The sequence below is a fragment of the Drosophila biarmipes genome, chromosome 2L, assembly GCF_025231255.1.
Source record: "Drosophila biarmipes strain raj3 chromosome 2L, RU_DBia_V1.1, whole genome shotgun sequence".
Classification (NCBI taxonomy): Eukaryota; Metazoa; Arthropoda; class Insecta; order Diptera; family Drosophilidae; genus Drosophila; species Drosophila biarmipes.
In genome coordinates this window covers 9,048,269-9,062,100 of record NC_066612.1, presented here as the reverse complement: position 1 = coordinate 9,062,100, position 13,832 = coordinate 9,048,269, and the positions used below count along the sequence as shown (strand labels likewise).

At 41.3% G+C, this 13,832-nt stretch overlaps 2 protein-coding genes across 3 annotated transcripts in view; both read left to right on the top strand.

The window, feature by feature from the left end:
• Nucleotides 1–62: 62 nt before the first annotated feature.
• LOC108032495 (arylalkylamine N-acetyltransferase-like 2) lies at nucleotides 63–731 on the top strand. Its single transcript, XM_017106315.1, has one exon. It carries the CDS (start codon nucleotides 63–65, stop codon nucleotides 729–731), a length of 669 nt encoding a protein of 222 aa, XP_016961804.1.
• Nucleotides 732–7,456: 6,725 nt separating this feature from the next.
• Nucleotides 7,457–13,832, top strand: part of LOC108032728 (uncharacterized) — a 44,414-nt gene continuing 38,038 nt past the window's right edge. For both annotated transcript variants that reach the window (XM_017106708.3, XM_050884826.1), the window contains exon 1: nucleotides 7,457–7,936. The gene's annotated coding sequence lies outside the window, so the exon portion shown is untranslated. The remainder of the gene's footprint in view (nucleotides 7,937–13,832) is intronic.

Sequence of the window (13,832 nt, the reverse complement as noted above, 5' to 3'; positions counted from 1 at the left end):
TGGCTGAAACAAACTTGCACAGCGCAGACATCAGAAATCGGGCAAACTTGATCTCGTTGACGATGATACCTAGTACAAAGGACGGTGTTACGATACGCCTCATGACTGAGGAGGATTACGGCATTGTAAAGCCATTCGTGAAGGATAACTTTTTCGGATCCGAACCCATGTGCGCATCCAGCGGGGAAGAAGTTCACTTGCAAAACGAGAAGGAGAACGATGCATATCATTTGTGTATGATCGCCCAAGACACCTGCCTGGTGGCTCTCGATGAGAAGAATGGTGGCCGCTTGGTGGGCGTCGTCCTGGCAGGATGCCAAGTGCCCCAGGACTTGGAAAAGAACCGCATTGATGCGGAGGCCATGGAAGCAAACTTTTGGGGTCGAGCTAGCATATTTATATCCCAGATCGAACGCGAAGCCAACGTATTCGAGCGCTTTGGTATCTCCAGAGTGCTCTACTCGCACATTACCAGTGCCGATACCTCGATGCGGGGCAAGGGACTGGGTTCCCGACTCGCCGCCACTTTGATGGAGGTGGGCCGATCCAAGGGATTCCCAGCGATGGTGGCCTATTGCACCAGCTTCTTTTCGGCCCGCCAGAAGGAGGCTCTGGGGATGCAGTGCATCCACTCCGTCGCTTATGCCGACTATAAGGACGCTCAAGGTCGGGCGATGTTTACACCCGATGCGCCACACACAACGGTGCGAGTTCTGGCAATTAAATTATGAGATTGTTTTGTTAGTTCTTAGGCTGCATACAAAGATCACCTATCTATGGATGTACAAAATAATCAACAAGTAAAACCAAATTTTTGAAGTCATTTTCACCTCCATGTATACTAGCTTACTTGACAACAGTTCTACGCAGACTTTTCGCTTAAGCATTTTATTTTACAGACTGTGGTGAATTATTTGTTCACCACTATAAGCTTTTAAAGCTTTTTTCCAGCGAGTCTCTGTTGGTTTGAGTGCCAGTTTTTTCATCTACTTAAGCTTGACGGTTTCAAAAGATTCTTCTGTAAATTAATTTTAAAAATAAGGAACCGTTAAGAATAAATTTAAAGTTGCTCGAATTATGAACGAATTAATATCAACGTTTATTTCTTTAAAAATCAATATTTATTTTTTTTTTTTTAAATTTGCAACCGTAAGTGATTTAACAGCGTAGTTAGAAAATAGTTGAAATTATCAAAAAAAGGAAAATATGCCAAAAAATTTCTCGTAGCTTTGTTTCCGGTTGAAACTTGTATCCAAAAATTCGGTATTATCTAAGCTTTAAGCCTAGATGTCATGATACTTAAATATAGTTTTATATATTAATGTATTTTATAGTTTTGTATTATAAGGTTTAAGGTTTTCTTGTTTTGTTAGAAATTTTATACAACTGAGCCCAACATTTGTGACGTTAACTCCAATACTCGTATGAAAGACCCGTGGGTGAATTGATGTGTGTGCTCAACTTTTCATCAGTTTACACCCACTTTGATTTCATCGTTCGACCGCAGGCCTTACCATAACCTTAGGCCAAATACCGAAAAAAAACTTGTTAACCCACGCATATCAATTAAGTACTTCAAGCCAAAGACCATAAGTTGACGGCTCAATTAGCCAAAACCCCCGCCTGCAGACGACCACCTCTCGATAATCACGGAAAGGTGTGAAGAATCGCATGGAAGCGGGATTAATTGAAAACCCATCTCCCGAGGAAATCCAGGATGGGGGCCTATCGTTAACTATGATTTGCAGGCCGTGCAACAGGCAAAAGCCTCGTTACGTGCCAATTTCTGCTCCTGCTGGGCGAGGAGCCCAATGGATAATGATAATTTCGCATGACGCTTTCCGCTCGACTGACGCTGTTGTAAAATTTTATCGCCAAAACATGACGGGCAAATCAATTTTTATTATTTTATCGTCATCGACGCCTGCTTAAGCTGCTTAAAGAATCTTCTTCGGCGGCGGCGGCGACGGCGGCGACGGCGATGGCGAGACTTTTGTGCGAGTCCCGCGAATCTATCTCATAACTAAGCCCAATCATCCAGGGGAAGTGAGCATGGCATCCCACCATCCTAGACAGAACATCCTGACAGAACAATAGACTTGAAAGCCCGCCACTCCGACCTCAACAATGCGCTAAATCATTATCAGTAATTATGCATTGTTCGCCCCCTGACAATGCAACTCATCTGCGAGGATATATGGGTGCTCTGTCTGCCTTTTAGTTGCGCTTTTCCATTTATTTTTGCTTTCCATTTTACCTGTTTTTTTTTTTGTTGTTCTTTGATTGATTTCGCTGATTGCAGTTGGCCTTGAGCTGCCCTTGCTCTATTAATAGACCCGCCCATCCTCTAAGCTCCCTCCCACCTCATCAGGTGGGTCTGCCAAACACCTAAGCTCGCCTGGAGCTGCATAATTTATGTGCTGCGAGCAAACATTTTATGCAATTAAACAAGCTGCTAATGCGATTTGCAGATACGTCAAACAAACCACAGGCCGGGCAAGGAAAATAGGGGCCAAGATGTTGTCTTATTTGGAGAGTAATTTCCAAATTAAGTGATAACGCACTTGAGGGGGCCAAAACTCGGGGAGATGCGCCTCATAAATCACTCAACTGTTGCTCCCAGCAAGGTTTGTGTACTTGTTATGGGTTCTCGAGGGGGCGCGAGAAGAGGCCTGCAAGATGGAAAGCCCTAATCTTTAGGAGGCTGGTCTCCTTTGGCCAAAAGCTAAGTAATAATAGGTTGCACGGGTAGGTGCTAGAGTTCTGTTTTCATTTCTTGCTTACCAAAGAAAACTCTCTGTTTTCAGTCATATTTAAGACAACTCTCGCTTACATGACTATCTACATGAGTTTCACTTTTTCAACTTCGTTTATGCTCACCCACACCTAGAAAAAATGCGAAATATATAAAAACAAATAAATTGTAATACTAATTTACTTACAAATTTTTTAAAAGTATCTTAGTATGTTAAATGCATTATATTCTGATTATTAAATCTTATCTAAATCCCAAAAATTGTTCATGTCGAAAGATTCGGTAATAAGTTATAAAGAACGAAAAACAGCAAATTTCTTGCATACATATCTCCATCTCTTTCGCACTTAGCTAAGTAACAGGTATTCAATAGTCGAGGTCGATAACTATATCGTTTTTTCTTGTTTCTGTTCGCTTTAAAAATGCACTGAGCAAACTTCTTTCTCAGTGCACAGTTGACGTTCCTGGGTAATAAATTAAACTGCATTTGGCTATTTTTGTGGTCATTAGGCACGACTGCAGTTTGTCTGTTTTTGGTCTTGCGCCTACGGTCCTCCACCTCCTCCGATTCTCTCCCAGTAGGATCGTAGGACCCGGAGCGATGCAGGCCACTATCTGCCACAAGTTTTAATGAAGTCTCGCCTAAAGTTCTACATGTCTGCCGGAGATGCGGAGGTAAGCTGAGTTATGCCTCGGCAGTCTTCATGTGGAAATGGCATTATGAGTTATGTGTCTGTGGTTCCGCCGAGGACGAGGATGGCTTAATCTCTCGTCATCGTCAGCTCCTCGCGAAATTTCTCCCACAGTGCCGCACAGTTCAATTAACATAATTAATGTGAGCCGGGACTGTCTCGTCTGGTTGGAAACTTGGTGGAATATTTTCGGATCGGTTTACGCATTGTTACAACTCAATTCGAGTTGCTTGCACCTCTGACACCTGTCCTAATGAACAATTAACTGGAACGGCGCGTTAAGTTAAACATCTGGCCTAGGAGCAAACATGATGAATAATTTATTTTTACCCGGGCTTTAATTGTTTTGCCACCTACTTAATGTTTCGCTTGAAGTGCTATTCTCCCCCGAATTAAGTTTAAGCGTGGTTTGCTTTGTTCCTCAGATCTTCCCACATACTCATTCTTTGACTTTTATTATACCACGAATAGTTCGAAAAAGGTCACAGTGGTTATCACCTGGCATTGTTTTAGATTTGACAAATTTCTTGCCTATCTTTAAACAAAAAGTCTTGGTTTTACTTTCAATGAATAATTTTATGTACTTCTTGAATAATGGAAGATGGTTTCAATATTTTATTTATTGATTTCAAAAACAAGTTTTTCGTTTACTTAACAATCAGCGAGCCACTTACTATGCATAAACTTTTTAAGCCATGGTAACAAATTGTTTGTTGTTGAAAAAGTTTGAATCATTCTAGGCAGCCAGGACCACAGCTAATGCATGTTATAAAGTTTTATTCTCCAGATGGCTGGCAAGTTTTATGACGGCTTTTCGAGCTCTAAAAAGCGACAGTTGAGCATGTTTAGCTGCCGTTAGGTGGGCATATTAAATGACTCCTGGCGGGTTAATAATCTCCTTCGTGCCCCGGCCATTTGTCAGGTTTGGATTTCATCTTTTTCGGGTGGTCCATGGTCCATGGTCTCCCATCCCCATAGCCAGAGGAGTGCACTCGAGAAACAATTTCAGATTGCACTCAAAGCTAAATGGGCGCTCAAAAAGGTGACGATGGGTTTAAGCAGCCGAGCGGACATGTGTGAAATATGATATGCTCATTAAGGCTCTTGGTCTGGCTCGGTCTTTTACCATCCAGCCATCCGACAGCCACGCCCCCTTCTGCCCCGGCCCGCCCAAGGCGCCACGTAAGTCAAGTGCATAAATAAACGACTGGCTGCCTCTTAATGAGAAAGATGACGAGGGTGATGCGGCGTACACCTGCCGCCCGTCTGCGTTTGTGATATATCATCCGGCTGCCGGTACGCAGGCAAGGACACCTGCCAGGGAATCCTCCTCAAGCACCGACCTAGCCACCCATCCAGCCACCCATCCAGCCACCCATTTAGCCACCCATCTAGCAATCCTCCCATCCATCCACCCACTCAACCACAGCTTTGAGTGAGAAATGTAAAGCAGTGGGACATGCGGGAATCTGGCTCTCAGTCAACTGGTTTTCTTGCTGGCAAATCTTTTGAATTTTTACGCATCCGATGAATACCCTGATTTAACGGGGAATGCTATCTTAAAGGTATATACGGAATATATTGGAATTTTCAGATTCGTTAGACAAGAAAACAGAAATCACAATTTACATAACAAGGAAAGCCAATGGTGCAACGAAAGGTTTTTCTAAAAAGTAATACATTTTAGAGGTATGCTTTTTAATTATCTATTTAATTTGTACTACCTGATGAAATCTCAAGGCTCTAGATCAAGGAAAATATATGTATTCTAATATATTTATAAGGTTTACTTTCCTTACTTCCTAAAAATATAAAAAATATATATAACCCCATAAAAAGTTTTAGAAAACAACACCATCAATGTGTACTTACTACCCATCATAATATCACATTGAAACACTTGCTTGTATGATCACTTCAAGAGAGTATATCGCTCTTCAGCCAGCTATTCTGGTTTGCTCTTCATGTTGTCTTAGTGGGATTGTTGTTACAGTGCGTGGTCAATCGGCACAATAAATCATTATAACGCCCACCGGAGCCCAAACTCCGATCACCGATTAAGTCATCATCAGCACAGGGCCAGAAGACCACGAGGAAAATAAGTGGATAAAGCGACTTGGACAAGATCGGCGCTGGAAACAATGCGTCGTCTATGTAGTCGTCGTCATTATTGGCGTGCCCAAAAGTCGCCTTGGGGTCAGGGTCAGGTTTGGACCTGGGTTTGGGAGCGGGCTCTCTGCTTCTCGGGTTCTTCGGGGTCTATTGACGCAAGCCAAGCGCCGACGGGCGAGCTTATTTAAAAACTAATAGAGATTTAATCTGTTTGACTTAGCAATGAAGTCATTTAGAATGTAAATATTGAACCGAGCAAAGATCGTCACGGCAGAAAAGAGAGTTAGGAGCTTGCAGGGTAAGTCGTAAATAAAGCACGAACTAAGGTGGGTATATTGTCATGGTTAGAGTTCGATTTAGTCAGGTGATTTAAAGTAAATATTCCTCGAGAAAAATAATAGCTTTTATTGTAAGTTATAAAATTATTTTTGTGGAATTTTCAATAGGTAGGTAATAGGTAGATTAATATATCACTTAGCAATTTAAGTTTTTAATTTTATCGATAAAAACCTACTCAATATTTTGTTTTTAAAAAAAGTTAATAATTATATATGTTTATATTAATCTCTTAAAAAAAGAGTTAGAGATAATCTTATCTTCTCTTAAGCAGCATTATTATAAAAAAGGTACAAGTTTCTATTTCGTTATCGGATAAGTTGATATATCCGGATGGATAATACATCACTTCCTCCGTTGCGGTTCTTGTCCAACACCGATTGCATCCAAATCCTCCCCCGTCCCAGTGGATTATGTTTCCTTCTTGCAACACTATCTACCAACTATCATTATCGCCTGCCTTCAGGCACCTGTTGAACCCACACCGATGGCAATATTATTTACCTACATCTCAATCTCCGCCATAATCATAATATTTACACCTTTCTCCAACGCCGTTGTGCGTTGTGGGCTTCCGCTCTTCAGTGGAGGAAACAGGATTACTCAAATGCAAATCAATTGAAAATACAAATAGAAAATTTGCCTGAGAGCAGTGGAGCAAAAGGTAAACTTTATTATAAAGGAAAAAACACCGTTAACAACAGCAACAATACACCCACAGGGGGTTCGCGCCAAAGTTGCACTTGTGGATACACGCAGAAAAAAAGGTTGACTATTATTTTATTTTTAATAAATTTAATAATATTGGTGAGGTTATATAAAAATAACTTAAATAATGTACATTTAACTAATAAATAATGAAATACGTTTCTAGTTGTTTTTTGTGATTTAAAAAAGATAAGAAAGTTGGAATTGGGTTATACATAGAATAAATAGATATAGATATTGTAGTTTACATAAGCTTATGCCATAAAAACTTAAAAAATATATACAAAATTGTGAAATAATATAATATATTATTTGTTGGTTTTTTAAAGTGTGGCACAATCTGTCTCTTGACATTTTCTTCCAGTGTGCTTTAGTTGCAACTAGAAGCCTTACGTTTGCCTCGGCCTGGTGTGAATTTATTGCTTAATCATGGGCCTTTAAAGCGGCACAGCTGAAATGCAAATAAAATGCAAGGCAGTCGGGTTACCCAGAGGGTTTTGGGTTCGGTTTTAACAAGGTGAGTGCTTGTCTAACTGGACGCGCTCCGTTTTATTTGCGGGCCGTATTCTACGGGATTTTCCGGGTGGGCGTTGCTGGTAGCAAAGGTGTTACGAGGAGTAAGAAATAAAAAAAGAAGTAAACTTGTGGCTGCAACTGTGTGTCGTTTGTTTTATTCGCCGGGTGGACGTGGGCGATGGGTAAACGCTGCAATTAATATGAGGCACATGCAACGCGGCCAGCAGCAACACTCGCAGCGGCAACACGCGCAGCAGCAACATGTACACCAGCAACATGTTCGATTCGAACTAGCAATCCAACCCAAGAGCTTGTGCCGTCAGTCTAAAAACGAGTTTCATCGAGTGCGGTTGACCGACTCGCTCAATTTTGAATTAATTTTTTGGCCTGGCCCACTAAAAAAAAAGAAACAAAAACCAAACAAATCGAAAACAAAGCCTCATTGCGCCCCATTAAGCAAATGCTAAATTAGTTCGTTGTGCAAAGGTGTAATACCATTATTTTGTCATAATTTAACTACCGCAAAACCCAGTTATACGTGTTGCTTTTGACCGAATTAGTTAGGCAAATCACCGCCGTGTTTGGTAAAAATATTTTCGAAAATTCTCTTCCCCCCGAGTGCAGTGATTGTGTTTGTGCGCGCAATTGAAATCGTTTGTAGAACGGTAACAGGTAAAACAACAAACCAGCAAATCAACAAACAAACCATCGGGCCAGCGAACGATGTCGGTGCACATAGCCATTAAAATGAAGTTAAAGTCGCTCCCGAGCCGCATACAAATGGAGCTGTAAATAAGCAAACAAACATTTCCAGCTGGTAAGTTTCAATTGCCTTTTGGGCTTTCGTTGAGGCCGGGGTGTTGACCAGATGTGGAATAAATCATAATTAGAGCGGGTTTACACTTCGAATTGGGTTACGGGTACGACGGAAGGCCCAGTGTGGGAAACTCGGTGAACTGTCTTTATTTGTGGAACTATTTCGAACTGCCTTAATTGGGGCTTAGTGTCTGGTAAGATAGATATGCTGAAAGGAGACTGTTTAATTGTAGGGTTATATTTAATAACTTTAAGACCTTTTTTTCATTTTTTCATTCTTATTGATCTCGTAGTTAGTAGCTTAAGTAGGCTGAAATCAAACAGTGCAATGCCTATAAGAATGTTGACTCCAGCATATTGGGTTATATTTCTGAACTATGCCGTAAATATGATATACATTTCATAACTTTAAGATCATGCACCATTTCTACCTTTTCTTTGATTATTGTTGACTTTATATTTAGTTGCTTAAGTAGGCTAAAACAGATAGTCTGTTAAGGATAGTCTAAGAATTTTGCCTCCAGCATTTGATAATGTTGTATTTGTGCTTTAATCTTTAAAACGACTTTAAAAGCATGGGCCGTTTCTATTTTATTTCTTCATTCTTGTCAACTTTGTAATTCGCCTCTGCTTGCTGCCAACATTTTAACAATTTTCGCAGCGAGAAAGTTGTGGGATGAAAGTTTTTATTCTAGTCAATTTTGGCCCGAAGCCATGTCAGGTAAATTTCTATCATTGTGGGAAGGTCCATGTGAGAGCTGTTTTCAAAGCTTGCACCATTTCCAGGTATTACACATTGTAGACTTGCTGAAGCCGTTAGTTCTGGTTTCGGCCTAAGTTCCTTGACTCCTAAGTACTGTTCTGTATTATATGGAACTAAGCCGCAAATTTTCAGTGTCTGTGCAAATTATTTCTTGACAGTTGCTAATAAACCTGGCCACTTCATGGGCACAGCTCGCAACGGTCATTACTCATGCCAAATCTTCTGTCACTTCACACCTTCTCCGGTTAATTCTACGGTCAACTTGTCAACACCATGCGAAGTGGAGTCCCTGTGTGCGTGAGTGCTCTTAAGCCTTATGCAACAGCTCAAATTAGCCATGCAATTTGTACTTAACTATTTACAGCGTCTTGCAGCGCGTACTGGCTGGGGCGGCGACTGGGGGGTAATGGCTTCTCTGGAGCACTCTCTGCAGAGGCGGGAATAATGAAATGGCAAAGGACTTGAAGAGGACAAGCGACAAGTTTATCACTTGTTAAGCCAAACGCTGCAGACATGCACCCGGCTTCAGCCTGAATCTCGGACTAGGAGTCCGACTCCTATTCCTGTTCCATCTGAGGACCCCGCTTTGAGAATCCGACTCCAGACGACGTCGGCGTCGGCGTCGAGTGGCAGGCCCAGATGGGCGCGGCAGATAAGCAGCCCAGTCCCATGCCCAGTCCCGTGCCCAGTCCCATGCCCAGTCCCATGCCCAGTCCCAGACCCAGAAGACCAGTCAAAGAATGGGGCGTTCTGGGTCCGATCCCATTTGCATGGCACTCGCTTGAAGTGGGCCACTCTTGGGACACGGATGAAAGCGGATATCAGAGCGAGTACACAGAGACATGCAGTGGAGTGCTTGTGTTTGTGCTACCCAAACCTATTTATTCATCTGCGATTAAGATTCCTAGGGCAAAGAAAGTGGGAGCTTTTATTAGTATTTCAAGATATAAACCAAGTTTAGGATTTCTTAGTAACAAGAAATCACAAAAGAATGGTATTTTTACCAAAAACTATCTAGTTAATATAAAAATCTCATTAAAAATAAATAAACTGCATCCTTTATCGTTTGGACCCGGAAGATTGATAAAAAAAAGTTATTTGGTCATTGGATCTTACAACTTTATTACCAGCTATAATACCAATCTGAAGCCAATGGCATGCCATTTTTTGGGTATCTTTTGGCAGTTGGTACTTAAGCCGAAGTCCGAAGAGACGGTCTCGACCTTTATGGAAGTCCCTCGGAATGGGATATCATCCACAAGCATTCACCCAAAAAGCGTGGAGGCCGCAGCTGGTCCTCTGCCTTTTAGGCCATTTAAATAATGGCTGCAAATTGTTGGGTGACAATAAAGAAGAGCGGCAGCCACAAGTGTGGAGTCGGCACAAAGCAGCCTCCGTCGGCTATAAATAGTGGGAAAAGAGTCAGGAAGCGAGTGTCAGCTCAGAAATTACGTATACGCAGACGTCGCTGCTCATCGATAGTGCGACTTGGGTTTGCTTTCGTTTCCGCCATGGCATCGGCTGTGTTGTGTTGACTTTTCCATTTTCCAATTTCCCATTTTCGTTTCAATGATTGCCTGGTACAGTGTCAACCTTGCTTATGATCATTTAATTGACACGCTACCTGGCACTTGGAACTCTTCTGGGAATACAGACGTTTATTAAGGCCATGGGCCATAATTGATTATCAGCTGGGTAAACTGTGCAAGTCAACAGAGAAAATCCCACTGTCAAGATCGACTAGACAGCAGCCGACAATGTGTCCATTGTTTTTGGATAATGCTCTGTAAAATTGCGTATCAATGTCAGTCAATAACAACATCCATTTCCGATTTAATTAAAGTCTCTGCCGGGAAATTTCAAAGTCCAATATTTTGAATGAGCAAATATGTCAACAAATATTGCATCAGCTTGCTAGGAGTGAAACGGAGATGGTAATTGCAAATAATTTATGCACTGATAGTAATAATAATAATTGAACAAATTTAAAGAACTGAATTTAAAAATGTATATGAAATATATATTTGCCTTCTATTGTTGTAAGAAAATACATTTGCTTTTCCAAGTAATTTATTGCATTAAATGTATATATAAATTTTTTTTAATATACTTTAACAATTATGCGAAGTGTGTACTACTTAAGAAAGCAATCTGCTAACTCACTCAAAGCTACAATTAAAATGCTCTATCGCATCATTCCACTTTATACCGAGAGCACTCTGTAATTAACTCTTGCAAATCTATTAGGCTAAACTTTTCCCAAGAAGCTCGACCAATTAGCATTATTAAAGCAGGGTTTGTTCCCACGGTGAGAGTCCTTCCTCTTGTCAGGCTGAAGGAACAGGTGGGCAAACAATGTTAGTCACTCCTTTGGATACGCCCGGGGTCGTCACTTTGATTTGCACAAAGTATTTGCTGGACAGGACAACAATGGAATTGCTTTTACGCAACTTTAATTAGCAAGGCAAACAAGATGTCCTGGCACGCCAGGAGGTTTTACCTTTGGACGGCTCCTTTGCCTCGACAAGCGTTGACAATAAGGTAGAGGGAGGTGGATATTGTGACACACAAAATATGCGTTGAAATTTAATTAAAATGTCTCTGGCCAAAACCATCAAACTGTCGATATGCAAAATGCTTCCTTACGGGGAGCTGATGCGTGTGCGCAATTTTTTGCCTATTACCAGCAATTAAAATGGCTATCTTATTAGCCGGCCTGCTAATTGAATTTTTAGCTCACCCTGGGGGCCCCTGATTTTGGCAGCCGCTGACCTTTTTGTTTTCCTCCGCTCGCACGTGTCCTGCCACATTGATAAGCCATAAATATTCGTTATGTCTGAAAGCAACAGTTTGGCCACAGAGCGTAAACATAAAAGGGATGCCAGGCTCCGGCTACCAAACTTCCGTCTTATCCCTTTTTTTTTTTTGCTCGGTTCGGGCCTGTCCGCCTCAATTGTAAGTGAAACAAAAAGCTTAACAATGAGCACGGAAAGTTTTGTTCTTGCGAGATTCCATGTTATGCTTCATTAATTTAATGCTGTTTTCACAATAAATTTTCCCTCTTTCCATTTCGGTGGCAACAAAGAGCATCTCGGACACGCTTATGCTAATCCCCAAGAATTTACATTCCAATTTTTCTTCATATTTTGGACGACTTCCTGGTTCCCCTTCGAATTGATTTCGGGGATAAGTGGGGTCTTTTCAGAAATTCTAATATGCTCATGTGGACTGTAAGTAGTTTAAATTTTAAATTTTTCAACTTTATCCCAACACTAAAATGCTTGTCAGAAATAATCTCTAAGATATTTTTATATAATTATTTATTTTTAATAAGAATTTTCACTTAGATAAATATTATTGATGAAAACATTGAACCTTTGAACAAATCGGGCATTGTTGAAATTTATTTAGCCTGAACCCAACAGGCCAGACTTAACCCTTTTTAATAACAAATGCTGCTGGGGGGTTAAGTGGGGTCCCGGACCCATCAAGCGTTTTTCGTACTCCGCTTGACTGACTGCCTGTCACGATTTCCTCCAGAACTTATGACTGTGTCGGGGCGAATGAAATGTATCAGGTGAACGACATTGCGAAAACATGAACTGGGCACACATAAATGGTTGCGGGTGATGGGGCAGGAAAAACAAGTTGTTTAAAATTGTATTAAGGGAACTCCGGCAGGAATAGTTTGGCCCTTCTATGAATACATGGAGCGTGAGGCGTCCCAATACCATCCCAATCCCATTCCCGTGGAGTTGGCACTCTGTCACGCTTTGATGGAGTTTGGCCGAGCTTTCCAGCTGCCAGGGGGTCCATCCATCAATATCCAAGCTGCTGACCTCCCTGCAGCAAAACGGTTGCTCATCTTTTGAGTTCTGAGAACTAATTGGGCAGCCTAACTAAACTGATTTATATGTATATCACTCAAGCTAACTTAATTCAATATTCTTGTTTGCTCAATAAAATTAATTGGTGGAAGGCGAGTTGAGCAAACCAGCATAACATAATCCATTGCAAAATGATTCAATCATAATAATTTATTTGGGAATGGTAATTTTCAAGGTATAAAAAATGCCGAAGCTTACGAAACATTACAGATTAAGCAACATATTAATAATAAGTGTTCGCAAATATATTAGCCATATCTTAAAACTCTTAAAACATGCATATTTCAGAATCGTAGTGCATGTATTTTTAATTTTAGCTCAACCTAAAATCTGTGCCTCTTTCTCCCAAGTTATGTTCCACAATATTCTGATATTTGCCATCACTTAGGAGACCCCTTCTAATGGCAGTTCGTTCTGTTGGCAAACTCGTGAGCCAAGTTGTTGGCCATGTTGAGAGTGGAGTGACTGCACTTGCAGTTTATTTGGCCAAAAGCTGGCATTCTCGATATTTGCCTCCTGCCTGCGGCTAAATGTTTGGCAACAGCCAAAACAGCCAAACAATTGCCCAACAACGAGAACCTTTCTCCCCGAAAAGATAGGAGTGCAACAGCACCGGCAGCTGGTTTTCGGTAAGGGATTCGTTGGGTGGCGCGGGTCATGGGGGCAGGGGAATTGTAAATGGGAATGGGCTTGGGACTGGGTTTTGGGTTTGGGCCATGGGCACTCTAGCGGAACTTTGTGTCGCATTATGCCGTGTTTCGGGTTGTCGGTGGATGTTGCTGCTGTCGTGGCTGCATGTTGGCTACAATGTTCGGTTACAATTGTTTTTCAGCATTTTTTTCTGTTCTGTTTTGTTGATAGTGCTGCCTGCCAGCGACATGCATAGATACATAGATACAATTGTATCTGCTAGTGTTCTCTATGGCATTCCGCACACACATACTAATTATGTTTTGTTTGCGCTCGGCTGCCGTTACAACACCCACCCTCCCCCACGGTAAAAGCTTTTAATTATTCCTATGTCACATTTCAGTTTTGTTTTATCAATAAATAGGTAGCCAAAATGTGAGCATTTCAAGTGCACAGGTTCAATTCGTAATGAGCAAAGCCCAGGCAGGAAATTCCCAAAACATGTGTATGAAGGCCAACAGATAATTGAGCGGGCCTTATGAATTAGGGCCAGAAGCGAAAATGAATATGAAATGGAAATGGAGTAGCCCTCAATCTAATATTATTATGAAATATAT

Coding starts and splice junctions, on each gene's coding strand:
- LOC108032495 (XM_017106315.1), top strand. CDS start 63: ATGATACCTAGTACAAAGGACGGTGTTACGATACGCCTCATGACTGAG.